The 21,000-nt window shown below is 40.5% G+C and overlaps 1 protein-coding gene across 1 annotated transcript in view; it reads left to right on the top strand.

Moving 5' to 3' along the window:
- Positions 1–21,000, top strand: part of vwa8 (von Willebrand factor A domain containing 8) — a 195,449-nt gene that overhangs the window by 168,978 nt on the left and 5,471 nt on the right. Inside the window, exons 40-42 of the mRNA XM_060929893.1 lie at positions 2,615–2,723; positions 15,039–15,164; positions 17,830–17,988. Coding sequence (XP_060785876.1) covers positions 2,615–2,723; positions 15,039–15,164; positions 17,830–17,988 — 394 coding nt within the window. The remainder of the gene's footprint in view (positions 1–2,614; positions 2,724–15,038; positions 15,165–17,829; positions 17,989–21,000) is intronic.

Below are 21,000 nucleotides of genomic sequence, written 5' to 3'. Positions count from 1 at the left end.
ACTTTGATAGATCCCTGTTCTTTAAATAAAACGGTGCCCACTCACACCTGATTGTCATCCCACTGATTGAAAACACCTGACTCTAATTTCACCTTCAAATGAACTGCTAATCCTAGAGATTCACATACTTTTGCCACTCACAGATATGTAATATTGGATAATTTTCCTCAATAAATAAATGACCATGTATCATATTTTTGTCTCATTTGTTTAACTGGGTTCTCTTTATCTACTTTTAGGACTTGTGTGAAAATCTGATGATGTTTTAGGCCATATTTATGCAGAAATATAGACAATTTTAAAGGGTTCACAAACTTTCAGGCACCACTGTATGTATGTACAGTGTGTGTATATATATATATATATATATAGAGAGAGAGAGAGAGAGGGGCGGCACGGTGGTGTAGTGGTTAGCGCTGTCGCCTCACAGCAAGAAGGTCCTGGGTTCGAGCCCCGGGGCCGGCAAGGGCCTTTCTGTGTGGAGTTTGCATGTTCTCCCCGTGTCTGCGTGGGTTTCCTCCGGGTGCTCCGGTTTCCCCCACAGTCCAAAGACATGCAGGTTAGGTTAACTGGTGACTCTAAATTGACCGTAGGTGTGAATGTGAGTGTGAATGGTTGTCTGTGTCTATGTGTCAGCCCTGTGATGACCTGGCGACTTGTCCAGGGTGTACCCTGCCTTTCACCCGTAGTCAGCTGGGATAGGCTCCAGCTTGCCTGTGACCCTGTAGGACAGGATAAAGCGGCTAGAGACAATGAGATTATTTATATATATATATATATATATATATATATATATATATATATAGAGAGAGAGAGAGAGAGAGAGAGAGACAGAGAGTGTGTGTGTAAATACACACACACACACACACACACACACACAGTTGTGGTCAGAAGTTTACATACAGTGGCATGAATGTCATCTTGGATATGAATGTCATGGCAATATTTGGGCTTTCAATGATTTTTCTGAACTGTTCGTTTTCTTTGGCAGAATGATTGTACAGCATACATCTTTAATTAAAAAAACTAGAATTTGGTGCATAGTTTTCTTTTGGTTTTCTGAAATCAACACATGGTCAGAAATTTACATACAGCACACCTAATATTTGCGTAAAATATCTCTTCGCAAGATTCACTTTGACTAAACATTTTTGTTTACCACGAACAAACTTCTGACAGAATTCTGGTTGGATATTTCACAACTCTTCATGGTAGAATTGGTAGAGTTCAATTAAATTAGGGTTTTTTTTCTTGGCATGGATTCAACTTATAAGCACGGTCCATATATTTTCAATAGGGTTGAAGTCAGGGCTTATTTTAAGCTTAATGTTAGCCTGCTTTGTTCTCCACAACCAGCTCTGATGCATGTTTGGGTTCAATGTCCTGTTGTAAGTCCCAAGTCGTGTTCAAGTTTCTGATGGTTTATGCTGAAGAATTCTGAGGTAGTCCTCCTTCATTATCCCATCCACTTTGTGCAATGAACCAGTTCCACTGGCAGTAAAACAGCCCCAGAGCATAATGATACTACCACCACCACCAGCTGGTACAGTACATGGTGGTCATCGTGGCCAAACAACTCAATCTTTGTCTCATCTGACCATACAGCTATCCTCCAGAAGGCTTTTTCTTTGTCCATGTGGTTAGTTGCAAACTTTAGTTAAGCTTGAAGGTGTCATTTTTGGAGCAGGGGGTTATTTCTTGGATAGCAGCCTCTTAGTCCATGGTGATATAAAACTCACTGAACTGTAGACAGGGTGTGCCATGGTGGTTCTTGATCATCTGAACCAATTTCCTTTCAGCTGAGGGTGACAGTTTGGGTTTTCTTGAAGCAAAGTGGCTACACCTCACAATAACTTGCATACAACTGATCTTGGGATCTGCAGTTGTTTAGAAATGGCTCTAAGAGACATTCCTGAGTTGTGTACATCTGCGATCCTCTTTCTCAGATCTGCACTGAACTCCTTGGACTTTCCCATTTTACTGTGTGTTAGTCAGTCCAATGAGTGCTGTAAACAAACCCTTTTCATGAAGGCACAGAGAAACTACCAGCTGTAGTCAGTCATGATCACTAACAGGAAATTAAGAGACGTTGGACTTGGCAAGATAAGAGACATTTTGGAAGCCTCAGCACCTCTGAATTAATAATCAAAGTGAGTGTATGTAAATTTTTGAACCTGTTTGTATAATTTTGACCCTGTATTGATTTCAGAAAACCCAAAATAAATTAAAACTTCTACACCAAATTCATAGGTTTTTTTGTATTCAAGAAATATGTTGTACAATCATTTCGGCACAGAAAACAAACAATGCAGAGAAATCCTTGAAAGCCCAATATTGCCATGACATTCATATCCAAGATGGCATTCATGTCACTGTATGTAGACTTCTGACTGTGTGTGTATGTGTGTGTGTGTGTGTGTGTATATATATATATATATATATATATATATATATATATATATATATATATAGTGTGTGTGTGTATAAGTTTGATTTGAAATTCTAAACTTAAATACCAATTGTATCTTCAACAAAGAAACTGCATGATGGTCTGGAATGTCTCTGTAGGTTTTGAGTGTGCTGGTGTGTATAAAGGAAGCCCTGTGTATTTCAGATTGAAGGAGATTCAGATGAGTGAGTATGACGCCGCCACATATGAGCGTTTTTCCGGAGCTGTCCGGCGCCAGGTCCAGTCCCTACGCATCATTCTGGACAGCCTGCAGGTAAACATATCATCTCAGCTCTCCCAGAGGGTGTGTGCAGTGCTTCCAAGAATCTTTGAGTGCTCTTTCCTTTCCTTCCTTTCACATACACATGCACTCACACCCTCATGTAGCTGCTATTACAGCTGCTTCTCTTTTCCTTCAAGTCATGAAACAATTATCTCCTATCACTAAGTGAAATTAAATGCTATTGTTCCTTTTCTGAGTGACCTCTGAGTGGACACGCGGCCATGTGATGTGCTCGAGCAGATTGCGAGTGATGTTTTGACACTTCAGCAGCACTCCTGGGGATTTCCTTTGCAGTGAGACAGAGCAGTGACTCTGCAGGATCAGGTTCCTTGCTGGCAGCCTCATTGACCATTTCTGCTCAAACATAGATGCATTAATGGGAAAATACCATGTCAGGAATTCCATCTTACTTTCTGGTCCCTTCTCTTTGTCTCATTCTCTCACCAACAATTTATGGCATCTTTGAATATCTTTGTAATCTATAGCAATTTGAAATAAGGGGATTCAAACTGTACCAGTGATTAGCTCCAATAAACTGTGGCAGTTGTGCGCGTCTGTGTAACTGTGGCCTAGCAGGGCATCTTGGCATTTTTCTCTCTAGTTGCACCACATAGAAAATCTTGCATATAATTATTTATATATTGAGCACTAAGTATGAACAGAAGTTTACCAGAAGTATGAAATTCTGCATTTCCTTTCTTAATACATCCCAATCAATATGAAACCGGCATCAAATCTACAGGCATGACCTAGTATGAACCCAAAGATGCGTCATGTTGGAATATACAAATGACAGAGTTAAATTACTTCCTATTTTCACTGTTGAGAAACCATGGCTACATCTGTGAGGGGAAGAAAACAATCAAAACCGGAACAAGTCAGAAGTTGTGAGATTAAGGTGCCAGGAGAGTCAGGAATTTATAGTTTATATTATAATGTACAACCCCAATTCCAAAAAAGTTGGGACAAAGTACAAATTGTAAATGAAAACGGAATGCAATGATGTGGAAGTTTCAAAATTCCATATTTTATTCAGAATAGAACATAGATGACATATCAAATGTTTAAACTGAGAAAATGTATCATTTAAAGAGAAAAATTCGGTGATTTTAAATTTCATGACAACAACGCATCTCAAAAAAGTTGGGACAAGGCCATGTTTACCACTGTGAGACATCCCCTTTTCTCTTTACAACAGTCTGTAAACGTCTGGGGACTGAGGAGACAAGTTGCTCAAGTTTAGGGATAGGAATGTTAACCCATTCTTGTCTAATGTAGGATTCTAGTTGCTCAACTGTCTTAGGTCTTTTTTGTCGTATCTTCCGTTTTATGATGCGCCAAATGTTTTCTATGGGTGAAAGATCTGGACTGCAGGCTGGCCAGTTCAGTACCCGGACCCTTCTTCTACGCAGCCATGATGCTGTAATTGATGCAGTATGTGGTTTGGCATTGTCATGTTGGAAAATGCAAGGTCTTCCCTGAAAGAGACGTCGTCTGGATGGGAGCATATGTTGCTCTAGAACCTGGATATACCTTTCAGCATTGATGGTCTCTTTCCAGATGTGTAAGCTGCCCATGCCACACACACTAATGCAACCCCATACCATCAGAGATGCAGGCTTCTGAACTGAGCGCCGATAACAACTTGGGTCGTCCTTCTCCTCTTTAGTCCGAATGACACGGCGTCCCTGATTTCCATAAAGAACTTCAAATTTTGATTCGTCTGACCACAGAACAGTTTTCCACTTTGCCACAGTCCATTTTAAATGAGCCTTGGCCCAGAGAAGACGTCTGCGCTTCTGGATCGTGTTTAGATACGGCTTCTTCTTTGAACTATAGAGTTTTAGCTGGCAACGGCGGATGGCACAGTGAATTGTGTTCACAGATAATGTTCTCTGGAAATATTCCTGAGCCCATTTTGTGATTTCCAATACAGAAGCATGACTGTATGTGATGCAGTGCCGTCTAAGGGCCCGAAGATCACGGGCACCCAGTATGGTTTTCCGGCTTTGACCCTTACGCACAGAGATTCTTCCAGATTCTCTGAATCTTTTGATGATATTATGCACTGCAGATGATGATATGTTCAAACTCTTTGCAATTTTACACTGTTGAACTCCTTTCTGATATTGCTCCACTATTTGTCGGCGCAGAATTAGGGGGATTGGTGATCCTCTTCCCATCTTTACTTCTGAGAGCCGCTGCCACTCCAAGATGCTCTTTTTATACCCAGTCATGTTAATGACCTATTGCCAATTGACCTAATGAGTTGCAATTTGGTCCTCCAGCTGTTCCTTTTTTGTACCTTTAACTTTTCCAGCCTCTTATTGCCCCTGTCCCAACTTTTTTGAGATGTGTTGCTGTCATGAAATTTCAAATGAGCCAATATTTGGCATGAAATTTCAGAATGTCTCACTTTCGACATTTGATATGTTGTCTATGTTCTATTGTGAATACAATATCAGTTTTTGAGATTTGTAAATTATTGCATTCCGTTTTTATTTACAATTTGTACTTTGTCCCAACTTTTTTGGAATCGGGGTTGTAACGTATCACGTGTAACCGAACTCAAACTGTTCTGCCATGTTGTACATTTCTTTCTTCTCATGTGCAGTATATGGGCCTTACATCTCATCTCATTATCTCTAGCCACTTTATCCTGTTCTACAGAGTTGCAGGCAAGCTGGAGCCTATCCCAGCTGACTACAGGCGAAAGGCGGGGTACACCCTGGACAAGTCACCAGGTCATCACAGGGCTGACACATAGACACAGACAACCATTCACACTCACATTCACACCTACGGTCAATTTAGAGTCACCAGTTACCCTAACCTGCATGTCTTTGGACTGTGGGGGAAACCGGAGCACCCGGAAGAAACCCACGCAGACAGCATGCAAACTCCACACAGAAAGGCCCTTGCCGGCCACGGGGCTCGAACCCGGACCTTCTTGCTGTGAGGCAACAGCGCTAACCACTACACCACTGTGCCGCCTGGGCCTAACATGAAATGTTTTATTGTACCAGGAACAAACCATCACAAATTCAACCAAATGTCTGTTCATAACATGGCTAGACTACATTGCAATTTTTGTCACACTTGACATGATATTACGAGCAAATTAGTTTTCCAATGTGTTTACTGTTTCATTATTGTAATGCCAGTACAGTTGATTGCCCCAAAAACCATTTGTTACAACAGCTTGCACTTAAAAAGTTGCCGTGTTCAACATAATCTTGAAATTTTCTGGTGCTTTCCATGTTGGAGTTGCCAATTAGCCTAACAAAATGAGTCAAGCAAAATCTACATGAGGTCGAGTTGAAACAGTCTCGCACATGAACTTTCATTTCTGGTCACCTCAGTGTGAAAGTGAAAACTGAAATATTCAACCTTGTACATTTGTACACTTATTTCTGAAGTTCTGTCTCGGTTCGATCTTGTACAGACAGGAGAGTAGAGCACTGCAGATGTGGAGTCACCCTCCATTTCTCACTTTTATTCAGGCACTCCTGTTTCTGGGCTGAGTCAAAATTACTTGTTGGAAAGCATCTTTGTGTACGTGTCAGCACAAACAGCACATGTCGCATGACATTCCCACATTTCCTCACTCTTTGAACAACCGTATACACACGTGAGCATCACTGTGGTATGACAGAGCTCGGACTTTACAAAGGACCAAAAACAGCATAACCATTATACTAACTTAAATTAAGGAATTTAAAGATAACAGCAAAGGAGAAGAACAAAGCTGCATATTTACTTGCGTGGTGCTGCTCTGTAATCAGTGCACAGGGGTGGCATATGCTTTTCCATTCTCATTCTCTCACACACACACACACACTCTCTCTCTAACACACACACACACACACACTCTAACACTCACACACACACACTCTCTCTCTCTCTCTCTCTCTCTCTCTCTCTCTAACACACACACACACACACTTTCTCTCACCTGTACTTTCTTGGCTCCTGTTCCCACACAGCTCATATTCATGCAAGCCGGAACATCCATGGCATCTTTAATATCCTATATATGGTCAGATGTTGGTTTAAGATGTTGGTTTAAGATGTTAAGATGTTGGTTTCAGATGTTGGTTTAAGTCCGACAATACATTCCTTAAAAAGGGCGTAGAAGAACAAAGTATTCCATCAACGTGTAGCATTCAATTTATTCCGGACCATATATATCCATCTTTAATATCCTATAATATCCTATATAATATCCTATTCACTTTTAAAAGACATTACAGGTATATCAGAAACACCAACCAGCTTAATTTTTCTACCTTTAAATAAGCATTTGATTAAACATCAGACTGTCGTTAAGCTAACTTTTATGAGACGTATTTTGTATTGTTTCATGTTTTGATATTTTTGCCAGCCATCCCTACACTTGGAGATTCTTCAGTTGTCCCCTTGCTGGAAATCATAGGCCCTGTCCACACAGCAACGGATTCAGGTGAATCTGATAAAATTGTTTATCGTTTCGGCCTGGCGTCCACACGGCACCGGCGTTTTGGGTGCCCCAAAACGAAATCTTTTGAGAACGGGTTCCAGAGTGGAAAAATCTGGCAACGGCGCCATTGCGAAGTCGTCTGGATGAGTAGAACGGATTTGTTTACGATGACGTCACAACCACATGACTGTCAGTGCTTCACGCCGGGTAGAAGTGTAACGAACTCGATGCGAGTTGTCAACAAATCCTATAACTTGGTTCATGAAACGTGCTTACAAAATATTTTCACTGTGAATATTTATTGTGTAATGGCGCAAAGTGAGAGAGAGAGAGTGAGAGAATAGCCTTTAGGGCAGAGTCTTTAGTCCAAACACTGCGGAAGCAGTACCAAACCGCGCACCGCCCGTGCGCTTTCCAAAAACAAAAACAATCCCGCCAGCAAAAATAGGAAAAAAAAAAGGAGCGATCTCACCTCTTCAGATGTTGGTTTAAGTCCGACAATACATTCCTCAAAAAGGGCGTAGAAGAACAAAGTAATCCATCAACGTGTAGCATTCAATTTATTCCGGACCATTAAAGAATTCTGGAGGATATCAGAATGTTGGCGTACCGGCTTCCATCTACCCCCATTCATTCCTCTTTCCGCGTCTTTCGTTTTACGCTACTGATTAATAATCAAAACTTTATGTGGCTGATGCTACAGAAGAAGGGGTTTATGCGCATGCGTCTATTTCTTCTATTGTTCTGGTGTCTCCGATGGGACCGTCTTACAGCGCACGTAGAGGTGTGGCATGTGTATTGCATCATTTTCAGCAAGCGTTGCGTTGCCATATGTACCTGATATTTTACTGATCCGTTGCCCATGTGGACGCGATATTTAAAAAAAAAAAAACTCGTTGCCGTTGTCGTGTGGATGTAGCCTTAAAGGTTCAGTCACAGATGATATACAATAACCCATTAAGGAACCATTGATGAACCCTTTTCTTTCAATATGGGGCAGCACGGTGGTGTAAGTGGTTAGCACTGTCGCCTCACAGCAAGACATGGGACGGCCTTGGGCTGAACGCAGCGTACACAGCGGCTTTGCTGTCCTCAACTAAATTTTGTTGTACATTTGTGTAGTGACAATAAAGGCATTCAATCTTCTAGCTTCTTCTAGTCTACTTAGTAGTGTAATCTTATGACATTGTGTGTAGAACAATTAGCATTAAGTAAAAAAAACAAACTTTTGTTTAACTGGATTAGTTTGGTCTTTGGAAAGTATATATTTAAACACCTATTCATTCATAGGTTTTTCTGTATTTTGACTATTTTTGGCATTGTAGAACAATACTGAAGACATCAAAACTATGAAATAACATATACTAGTGCATCTCAAAAAATTAAAATACCATGAAAAAGTTCCTTTTTTTCGTAATTTAATTCAAAAAGGTAAACTTAAATATATTCTATATTCATTACATGTAAAGTGAAATATTTAAAGCCTTTTTTGTTTTAATTTTGATGATTATGGCTCATAGCTCATGAAAATCAGAAATCCAGTATCTCAAATTATTAGAATATTCCCTAAGATCAATCAAAAAAAGGATTTACAATACAGAAATGTCCAACTTTTGAAAAGTATATTCATTTATACACTCAATACTTGGTTGGGGCTCCTTTACCATGAATTACTGTATCAGTGCGGTGTGGCATGGAGGTAATCAGTCTGTGGCACTGCTGAGGTGTTATTGAAGCCCAGGTTGCTTTGATAGTGGCCTTCAGCATATCTGTATTTTTGGGTCGGGTGTTTCTCATCTTCCTCTTGACACTACCCCATAGATTCTCTATGGGGTTCAGGTCAGGCAAGTTGGCTGGCCAATCAAACACAGTAATATCATGGTCAGCAAACCATTTGGTAGTAGTTTTGGCACTGTGGGTAGGTGCTAAGTCCTGCTGGAAAAGGAAATCAGCATCTCCAAAAAGCTCGTCAGCAGATGGAAGCATGAAGTGCTCTAAAATCTCCTGGTAGATGGCTGTGTTGACTTTGGACTTGATAAAATACAGTGGACCAACACCAGCAGATGACATGGCACCCCAAATCATCACAGACTGTGGAAACTTCACACTGGGCTTCAAGCATCTTGGATTCTGTGCCTCTCCACTCTTCCTCCAGACTCTAGAACCGTGATTTCCAAATTAAATGCAAAATGTACTTTCATCTGAAAAGAGGACTTTGGACCACTGAGCAACAGTCCATTTCTTTCCTCTCCTTAGCCCAGATAAGACACTTCTGACATTGTCTCTGGCTCAGGAGTAGCTTGATATTAGGAATGCAAAAGTTGTATCCCCTTTCTTGAAGATGTCTGTTCGTGATGGGTCTTGATACACTGACACCAGCCTCAGTCCACTCCTTGTGAAGCTCTCCCAAGTCTTGACAATCCTCTCAAGACTGCGGCCATCCCTGTTGCTTGTGCACCTTTTCCAGCCACCCTTTTCAGCAATGACCTTTTGTGGCTTACCCTCCTTGTGCAGGGCATCAGTGATCATCTTCTGGACAACAGTCAAGTCAGCAGTCTTCCCCATGATTGTGGTTGTGTGTACTGAACTAGACCGAGAGATACACTGTGTTCATACTGTTTTACTCAAACTCGAAATGAAATATTCTAATATTTTGAGATGGGTTTTTTTATGTTTTTGTACTGTATGCCATACTGATTAAAATTAAAATAGGAAAATGCTTGAAACATTTTAGTTTATGTGTAATGAGTCTATAATATATAACATTTTCACTTTCTTAAATAACTGATGGAAAATATTGAACTTTTTCACAATATTCTAATTTTTTGAGATGCACTAGCATATGGAATTATGTGGTAAACAAGAAAGTGTTTTAAAAAATGTTTAATATTTTCATATTTTAGATTTGTCAAAGTAGCCAGCAGTTACTTTAATGACACTTTGCGCACTACTGGCTTTATCTTAATCCCAGCTTCATGAGGGAGTCACCTGGAATGCTTTTCAATTAACAGGTGTGCCTCGTCAAAAATGAACTAGTGCAATTTCTTGCCGCCTTAATGCGTTTGAGATCAAACAGTAAATAGTAAATAATAAAAATACAGTAAGTAGGCGGTACGGTGGTATAGAGGTTAGCACTGTTGCCTCACAGCAAGAAGGTTCTGGGTTTGAGCCCAGCAGCTGATGAGAGCCTTTCTGTGTGGAGTTTGCATGTTCTCCCCATGTCCGCGTGGGTTTCCTCCGGGTGCTCCGGTTTCCCCCACAGTCCAAAGACATGCAGGTTAGGTTAACTGGTGACTCTAAATTGACCGTAGGTGTGAATGTGAGTGTGAATGGTTGTCTGTGTCTATGTGTCAGTCCTGCAATGACTTGGCGACTTGTCCAGGGTGTACCCCGCCTTTCGCCCGTAGTCAGCTGGGATAGGCTCCAGCTTGCCTGCAAAGGATAGGCGGTTACGGATAATGGATGGATAAATAGCCGTATTCTTCAACTGTAGTAATCCATATTATGCCAAGAACCGTTCAGCTAAGTAAAGAGAAACGACATCCATCATTACTTTAAGACATGAAGTGTCTTTCAATTAATAAAAATAAAGAAAACTCATTGAATTAGAAGGCATGTCCAAACGTTTGACTGGTACTGTGTATAATGAAGAATAACCAACTGCAAAAATGTATTTTTATCCAAACTAGTTTTCTTACAAGTATTTCAGAGTACTCTTTTTTTTTTTTTTAAATGTGTACTTAGACGTTTGGAAGCATTTTGCAAAAGTTGTTATAAAAGCCACATATCAGTTATGTTAGATACATTATTGTGCACCTACAGCTTGCAGTCCTCATTTATCTTACTGAGTTCAAACCACACCGTAAAACCAGATAAGCCTTGTGCCGTAGTTTTACTCAGCTACTATTACAGATGTGACCAAAGTCTCGTGTCTACTTATTGTTTGTTGTACAGCTCAGCTCATTGTTCCTAGTTGTCAGATAGAGCACTGAAAATAACCCTGATTTCATTCATTCAGGCAGCCTCTGGAGAGTAGTATATTTTTTCTGCTCAATTTCAGACTCTTGCCAACAATTTCCCGTCTGGATCACAGAAAACATTGTTGTATTGTGAGTGTAGCACTTTGTTCTGCATTATCTGAGTGTGACTGGCAGGATGACACAGGAGGACAATGTGTGGGATGATGTAGCAGTTCAGGGAGCTCCAGAGGGATCTGAGTCTAAATGAAAAGCAGATGCGGACTTGCATCTATGACAGTTTGATGATGTTTTGCTCATCGTTCATAGCTGAGGTGCTACTGAGGTCACGATCATATCTGTGAGCTGTGATTATTTTATCCTTAGGTTTTTCCTCATTTTTCCTATTTTCTGTTTTAGAATAAGAATAAAAACATTAACATCATAACACTTGGAATTATACACTGACCAAGAAAATTATTCAATAACTTTAACAGCTTTATGGAGGAGCTTCATTCAAGAGGGTTTATTAAAGTTCATAAAGTGACCATGCGCTTATTTGCTATTTCACATATCGTTTGTTTCTCCCCTTGTTTGGTGAGACAAATTTATTTTAAGTAAAACCTAATTTTTATGCCTCCGCCACCTTAAGGTGCAGGAGGCATTATGTTTTCGGGTTGTCCGTCTGTCCGTCCGTGCGTGCGTCCGTCCCGAAACCTTCAAACTTTCACCATTTGTGCGCTTTGGGACGAACATGAACTGATTAGATTTTGAGGTTAAAAGGTCTAAGGTCAAGGTCACTGAGGTCAAATGTCTGTCCGAAAACCTTGTGAACACAATATCTCCAAGGCAAATGAAAGGAATTTCACCAAACTTTCACCATTTGTGCATTTGGGGACAAACATGAACTGATTAGATTTTGAGGTTAAAAGGTCACAGGTCAAGATTACTGTGAGGTCAAATGTCCATCCCCAAATCACAACTTAATAAGGCGTGTAGTCTACCAGGTGGAGGCATCCCCATCGACACCGTTGGCGTCGAGTTCTATCTAGTTAAAAATACATTTTGATTTAGAAATAAAATTATACAACTTGTACGATAGAATTTAACTATATACATCTGTCTTTAAAAAAATTTTAAACGATAAGCCATTATCAAAATATATTATCAAATTAAGACAATGTCCAATCCTTTGACTGGTGGTGTTACTTTATTTAACTCATTTTATATTAACGGAATATAAACTGATTTAACTGATTGATTTGTCCCTCATTCAACTTGAGGGTGTTGATAAAGTATTATATGGACACGAGTGGTTTACTGGGAAATATGCCACTTGTACTTTTCATACAAGCTACATCCAGGACATGGAGAACCAAAACATGTTTCTCTATATGTCACTCGTGAGGAAATCGATGAGTTGTTTTGATAAATTTGAGTACTTTTTGTTTGTGAATATGTCTAGATAATAAAAAGAAAGTCACACATTGGCTTGAAGATATAAACTTTATCTTCTCCTGCTTGCAGTTTTCATACGAAATACATCACGGATCTGGGTGACACATTTTCCAATATTTCACTCTGATGACATCACTCCCAGTGTTTTCCCGCCGACTTGACACGTGTCAAAATGGCGAACCGGTTCAAAATTAAAAATCTTCTGATTAGCTTGCATATTTTTTGTGGCTGTGTCTATATAATAAAAAGAATAATATACGGTTGCACGAAGAGTTGAAGTTTATCTTCTTGTGTTGAAAATGTTTTCATTCGTTCACTTCGTTCACTCATGAATATATTCACCACTCGAAGATGATCTTCATATCTTCATGCAGCCATGTAATATCCTGTATGCAGGGCTTGAAATTCGCGGTGGTCCGGTCGCCCGAGGTGACTTAATTTGTCATTTAGCGGGTAATTCCTGCCACTAGGCAGCTCGGCTGGCTAGTTGAAAATAAAAAATATATATGAAGTGAAGATTCAGACTAGGGCTGTGCGATATATCGAATATACTCGATATATCTCCGAAAATTCTGTGTGAGATACATAAAATTATTATATTGTAATGATAGAGTATTTTATGGTCATCTGCCCACTTGCGTTTGTTTCGTGTTTGTTTAAAACATTTCCCGGTGGTTTTCTCCCTGTCCCTCAGGCAGTAACGTGAGAGGCTGCCTAAGGGTAAAAAAAAACAACAACGTCACGCACTCGCCAACCAATCCCGGGCAACATCTCGGTGCTTTCCATCCAAGATGGCGCCGCAGACGGCTGCCACAGGACTTTGCTCTCTCGTACTCTCTATGTTTTTGTGTAATTGTTGTGTTAATTTTTCTCCGTGCTTCACGGAATGCTGCGCTGAGGTTTTTTTTTTAATGCCTACACATTCCGGTCCTGATAGGAGCGAAATATGTGGGTGTTTTTTCCTCTCATCTCTCATTTCTCAGCCTCTCCCTTCCTGACAAGCCTCTCTCCTGCTTTGCTTCTGCGGACTCGTCTTGTCTGAGAGACCCTTCCTGCACTGTTCTCCGAATCAAAATTATGGATCTGATCAACTGGTCACTTCACGCAATTGACACAATCTTCTCGATGAGAAGTCTGGGTTCGGGGGAACCTGCCTGTCCTGCCGGAACATTTGCAGCCGGATACACCATGGATGCCTGGGAGAAGTGGCGTGTGGTGTGCTTGGCGATTCTTTCCGTGGAGGACATTGAGGATATTTACCTATTCGGAATCATGATCAAAGGATTTTTGCTGATTGGACTTGGCATTGCCTTGGTGTATCGAGGAAATTAGTTAATGGTGGCAGCTGTTCAAAGCCCCACAAAGCTGCCCAACATGATTGAGGCGGTGGGCAGAGCTGTCGGCACTCAGACTGTGGCTATTCAGAACTTGAGTTGCAACATTGATAACATCATGGAGAAGTTGATGGCTTTGCAAAGAGTAATGGATCATTTTGGTGGCCAGAATGGACAAGCGGGTTAAGCGAAAAAGGACACGTCTACCCATCTTAAGTCTAAACAAATTTCAATCTTATCTTGGCTCTCCCAGCCAGCACTGCCTTCAAGGCTGTCGCTGTAGAAACGCGATTCTCCCCCTGGAGTTCACTGCAATGAGACTCTGTGTGTGTGTGTGTGTGTGTGTGTGTGTGTGTGTGTGTGTGTGTGTGTGTGTGTGTGTGTGTTTTTCCTATACTTTCTTTCTGTCTGTACTATGAAAGCTAAGTCGAACCGGAGTCAAATTCCTCGTGTGTGTAACATACCTGGCAATAAAGTGCTTCTGATTCTGAAAGGAACTTGCGGGAAGATTTCCTGGTTTCGGTTTACAGCGCTGACTCAGTTCGTGCAATCGCTGGTGTTGCACAGGCTACCGTGTAAGCTCTGTCAATTTCAGTGACAAATTAAAAATGGAAGCGGACGAATTGGTTCCTAAAAGAACTAGTAAGGGGTCAGTCATCCAGCATTTTTTTGGATATCGCGAGGAGGACGTGGAACAGCAAATGCCAATTTGTAAAGTGTGCAAAAAAAAAAACAGTATCAAAATACTCGGGTCTTGAAATAAATGCACATTAGTCATGAACAATGGTAACTACTCTCTTTTGCGTTATTTTTGACAGAAGTAAAATTCATACATGAACAAATTTTGGCGAGTTGATTTTCTGTTTGGCGAGTTACTTTGGAAGGTAACTAGTCCATCTGGCTGCTGAAAAAATATATGAATTTCGAGCCCTGTGCATGTATCGCACTGTCAGCAGATCTCTTTAGTTTCTAAGTTTGGTTTTTCAGTATTAACGCTGTCACTGCTTTTATTGTAACCCTGTTGGATTTATTTTTTTAAATAAGACTGCTGTTAGGTGGTGAGTGCAATATTTTATGGTGTTTAATGCTTCTTTTACAGGCGAAAGGAAAGGAAAGGCAATGGCTGAAGAACCAGGCACTGGGGGAACTGGATGATGCTAAGATTATTGATGGCCTGACTGGAGAGAAAGCAGTTTACAAACGTAGAGGAGAGCTAGAACCAGAGGTGAGAGAGCTGTTCTGTCTTTAGCTCTGAGAATGACACTGCTCATAGGAGCTTTATTTTCATAAAGTAGCCCCAAGCGATCAAAAATTCACACTTAGCAGAATGTGTTGAATAGTTAATATGAGTATGTGCATTCAGACCTCTATAAACACTTTTGGTCTCAAAGGCATTCAGCTTATGGCTTTGATTCTTACAAGGATTGTGTGCCATCTTCATCCAATTTAATGTTTTTAATGAGTTCCTGAGTGGTGCAGCTGCTAATAGGATTGAATCGTGTTGACATTGCCATCCATGAGCAGTCCTCTTCTACAAACACCACAACACAAGGGGTGGAAAAAGTCCAGAGAAAAATGTACTGAAGTAAAAGTATGGGTATAGAAATTATTTACATTTAATCTGACTCAAAGATTCAAGGGTAAAGGAAACATCTAAAGTGTAAAGTGATAAAAAAATGAACAGTTTAAGCATGAATTATCTTATCAGACGTTTTCTGCCAACTCAGACATATTCAGCTTACTAGTTAGCTAATGTTTAATAACCTTGTTGGCATTAATGAGATGGCATTAGCCATGAAAAAAAAAATTGCTAGCAAATATATAAAGGTTACATCAACATGATTATTTAGAGTTTATGTTGAATTTTTATTGAAATTTTATCTGGGAGGCAAAGAAGTCATGAGGTCCTGTAAGAATTGTTAATCCAGCAAAACAGAACACTATCTCAAAGACAGTTACATATTATTTGATGTTATATTATGATGTGAATTTATTGAATGTCTTAAAAAAGACTTTAAAATAAACAAGAACACAACTGAGCACACGGAGTCACAATTACAGTGGATATAAAAAGTGTACACAACCCATTAAAATGATAGGTTTTTCTGATGTAAAAAAAAAATGAGACCATGATAAATAATTTCAAAACTTTTCCCACCTTTAATGTGACCTATAGCCTGTACAAAACAAACAAATCTGTTAGGGGGAAAACAAAAAATAAAAAAACGTACAATAAGCTGGTTGCGTAAGTGTGCACACCCTTAAACTAATAGTTTGTTGAAGCACCTTTTGATTTAATTACAGCATTCAGTCTTTTTGGGTCGGAGTCTATCAGCCTGCCACATCTAGACTTGGCAATATTTGCCCACTCTTCCTTGCAAAAGCGCTCCAAATCTGTCAGATTGCTAGGGCATCTCATGTGCACAGTCATCTTCAGGTCACCCCACAGATTTTCAATAGGATTTAGGTCTGGGCTCTGGCTGAGCCATTCCAAAACTTTTTTGGGGTCAATGTCATGCTGAAAGATGAAATTCCTCTTCATCTTCAGCTTTCTAGCAGACACCTGAAGGTTTTGGGCCAAAATTGACTGGTATTTAGAACTGTTCATAATTCCCTCCACCTTGACTAAAGCCCCTGTTCCAGCTGAAGAAAAACAACCCCAAAACATGATGCTGCCACTACCATGCTTCACCGTGGGTATGGTGTTCTTTTGGTGATGCGCAGTGTTGTTTTTGTGCCAAACATACCTTTTGGAATTGCGGCCAAAAAGTTCAACCTTGGTTTCATCAGACCATAACACATTTTCCCACATGCGTTTGGGAGAGTTGATGTTTTGGGGTTTTTTTGCAAAATTTAGCCAAGCCTGGATGTTTTTCTTTGACCCTACCTCATAGTCCAGACGGAGAATATGGGAGACTGTTGTCACATGTACACAACCAGTACTTGCCAGAAATTCCTGCAGCTCCTTCAGTGTTGCTGTAGGCCTCTTGGCAGCCTCCCTGACCAGTTTTCGTCTTGTCTTTTCATCAATTTTGGAGGGATGTCCAGTTCTTGGTAATGTCACTGTTGTCCCGTATTTTCTCCACTTCTTGATGACTGTTTTCACTGTGCTCCATGGTATGTCTAATGCTGTGGAAATGTTTTTGTCCCCTTCTCCTGACTGATACCTTTCAACAATGAGATCCCTTTGATGCTTTGTAAGCTCTCTGTGAACCCTGGCTTTTGCTGGAGGAGGCAACTGAGTAAATGTCTGAACTTTATTTGGGGTTAATCAGAGTCATTTTAACTGATGGCAGGTGTGAACCCAAAAAGACTGAATGCTGTAATTAAATCAAAAGGTGCTTCAACAAAGTATTAGTTTAAGGGTGTGCACACTTATGTGACCAACTTATTGTATGTTTTTTTTATTTTTTGTTTTTCCCCCTAACAGATTTGTTTGTTTTTCAACTAAATTGTACAGGTTATAGGTCACATTAAAGGTGGGAAAAGGTTTGAAATTATTTATTGTGGTCTCATTTTTTTTACATCAGAAAAACCGATCATTTTAACGGGGTGCGTATACTTTTTATGTCCACTGTATAAAGATGCACTGATTGGCTCTGTGTGTCTCGGGGAAGCACATTCTCTTCTTCAGGCTTACGTCTGTTTTCTAAATAACCTTGACGCAAAGACTACGTACTGTAGGAATTTAAAAAGTGCTCTAATAAATCATATTAATGCCTCCTGTAAAATCTATTACAAAATGTTATAGCTTTCGGGAATGGAACCTGAACCAAGCGAGAACTAGAATTAAGGGAACCGCAGATGAGATATTAAAATGATGGATGCTCACTCAATCTAGTCATATTTAAATTTTCTTGATGGTATAGTATGTCTCTGTCTTTTCGTAGCTGGGCACACCTCAGCAGAAGCCCAAGCGCTTGCGTCTGCTAGCTGACGTGTCGGGCAGCATGTACCGCTTTAATGGTGTGGACGGGCGCCTGGAACGCTCTATGGAGGCTGTGTGTATGGTGATGGAGGCATTAGAGAGTTACGAGCACAAGTTCAAGGTGAGATGTTAAATTATTGTTTTTTTTGGGGGCTTACACCTTTAGACTCTGGAAAATTTTGGTTTGCTTTCAAGGAAACAGACGCAAGAATAGGCCCAGTTGTGTGCTTACAATAATTTTCCCAGCCTGCTTCTCTCTTAATGCTTAATATTCTCAGTGTACATCATGCAGCAGTGAGAAACGAAGAAAGTTGTAATTATTTACAGAAACCTAGCTCCATACCAACGCACCAAGGAAACAGCGGCTGTGTTTGCTTCCTCGGTCACTCATGTACTGTTGCGTAACAGGGATATCCTCAGCCGCTGACACACTGTGATGGAGGTTACTATGGAGACATGGGTAATGGGGGCTGAAGAGATCCTCCGAGGCTGACGCATGCTTCAGTCACCGCTGTGTGTACAGCAACAGTTGTGCAGGGTTTTGCCTAAGTGGTCACTTCTTTCTGTCTCTCGTTTTTTCCCCTCTTGACTCCCTTCACTGAAGCGAGTCCAGCTGCTGGCTGCCATGCAGGAGGCAATGAATCATTCTATTACTGGAAGATGTTCTCAACACAGCCGTAGCAGCACAAAGCTGATCTGTTGTTTCTCTGTTTATTTCCATCTCAGAGAATCTATGGGTGGAAATAAAGTAAAAGAAGTTCAGTATTATGTAACTGAATAGAACACTGCATCAGCACACAAGCAGGCTTCATTACAGATACGCTTTATATGACAGTAACACGCATATTGCGATTTAATTTCGTTTGTGAAACTTTTACCAGAGTTTTGACCCTTCATTAAATAACTTGTACTTTGACAATTTCATGAGGGTGCACGTTCTTCTGAAATCAACTCCTCTCACAATTTATGGAGGAATTTCACCAAACTTGGCAAGGCAAGTTTATTTATATAGCACATTTCATACACAGTGGCAGTTCAATGTGCTTTACAGAAGTAAAAGCAGAACAGTAAACAATAGAAAATAAAATTACATAAAATAATTGGGGAAGAAAAATAATAAGAATTAAACAATAGTAGAAATAAAATAATAAAATGAAGTAAAAGTTCAAAAAAGGAATCAGCCTCGATATTAATTAATATTATGGGTTTAACTCATAAAGCGTGCTCTTCCCGTGGCTCTTCCACGAGGATCACCAAAAATCGTCCCGCAGAGAAAATCTACGAGGATCACCAAAAATCGTCCCGCAGACAAAATCTACGAGGATCACATAAAGCGCGCTCTTCCCGTGGCTCTTCCACGAGGATCACCAAAAATCGTCCCGCAGACACAATCTACGAGGATCACCAAATAAAATCGTCCCGCAGACAAAATCTACGAGGATCACCAAAAATCGTCCCGCAGACAAAATCTACGAGGATCACAGTAACAAAGAATTAAAGTAAAAGTAAAATCATTAAAATCCAAGATTAAAAAGAAATTAAAATAAAGAAAGTAAAATCATTAAAATCAAAATTAAAAGAAATTATGTTAAAGGAAATTAATTACTTAGGTAAAAATGAATCAAGTGAAAGCATCTGAAAACAGCTTTGTCTTGAGCCTGGATTTAAAACTAACAACAGTAGGAGCATTTTTGATATCATCTGGAAGTTGGTTCCAAAGCTTAGCAGCATAGCAACTAAAGGCTGCTTCACCACACTTCGTTTTGACAGCTGGTATTACTAGCAAGTTTTTCTCCTGTGATCTTAGAGACCTAGTTGGTGCATGTAATTGAAACGTATCCAGTAGGTAGCTGGGTCCCATCCCATTTAATGTTTTAAATAGAAGTAGTAGTGCTTTAAAGTCAATTCTATAGCTCACTGGGAGCCAGTGCAGAGACCTTAGGCAAAAGGCTTTGTTATATGACAGTTATACGCATACTGAAATTTTGTTTAATTTGGGCAGATTTTACCAGAGTTATGCCCTTAATTTATTAACAGACTTATACTTTGGCAATTGCATCAAGGTGTGCGTGCGTTCTGAAATCAACTTCCCTCGCAATTTTTATCCCCTGCTGGGCGAAAGGCCCGAAGGGGGATTATGTCGTGGCGATTTCCGTCCGTCCATCCAGGGAAGGGTACTCACCTTCTGAAATCAACTCCTCTCACAATTTTTGGAGGAATTTCACGAAACTTGACAGGATTCATTATAAAATGTCAGTAATATGCATATTGCAATTTCGTTCAATTCAGTCGCATTTTACCAGAGTTATGGCATAGTTGCCAGCGGGGGATATTGTGCACCAGAGTTATGCACCATTGTGCATCTCAGAGCACCATCCATCCATCCATTATCTGTAGCCACTTATTATCCTGTGTAGGGTCGCAGGTGAGCTGGAGCCTATCCCAGCTGACTACGGGCGAGAGGCGGGGTACACCCTGGACAAGTCGCCAGGTCATCACAGGGCTGACACAGAGACAAACAACCATTCACACTTACACTTATGATCAATTTAGAATCACCAGTTAACCTAACCTGCATGTCTTTGGACTGTGGGGGAAACCGGAGCACCCAGAGGAAACCCACGCGGACACGGGGAGAACATGCAAACTCCACACAGAAAGGCCCTTGCCGGCCGCTGGCTCAGGTGGATAAGGTGCCATACCATAAACCCGGGGACCCGGGTTCGATTCCGACCCGAAGTCATTTCCCGATCCCTCCCCGTCTCTCTCTCCCGCTCATTTCCTGTCTCTACACTGTCCTATCCAATAAAGGTGAAAAAAGCCCAAAAAAGGCGTTATTGTGACTGTATACCTTTATTCTTAGATGAAACATTTCTTGCCTGATGTGCGTGGATCGCTGAATGGTTTGATGGGTATGAACATAATGTCAGTCATATCCTATGGCCGTTGAGATCACGAGATCTCCACTCAGTTAAAGCACCGATGAGAGATTCTGTTAGACAGCGCTCTCTACCACCATCATTAAAACACTATTTGAGGGAATATCTTTTGGAGCAACGGTCTTCTTCCATCCAGTACAGTTTCAGGGACAAACACCTTAATGGAAGGGGAAGATAGGTTGTTTGCATAGCAT

The sequence above is a fragment of the Neoarius graeffei genome, chromosome 9 (assembly GCF_027579695.1).
Source record: "Neoarius graeffei isolate fNeoGra1 chromosome 9, fNeoGra1.pri, whole genome shotgun sequence".
Lineage (NCBI taxonomy): Eukaryota > Metazoa > Chordata > Actinopteri > Siluriformes > Ariidae > Neoarius > Neoarius graeffei.
The sequence above is the reverse complement of the archived record's forward strand: the minus strand, read 5'-3'. Positions and strand labels throughout refer to the sequence as shown.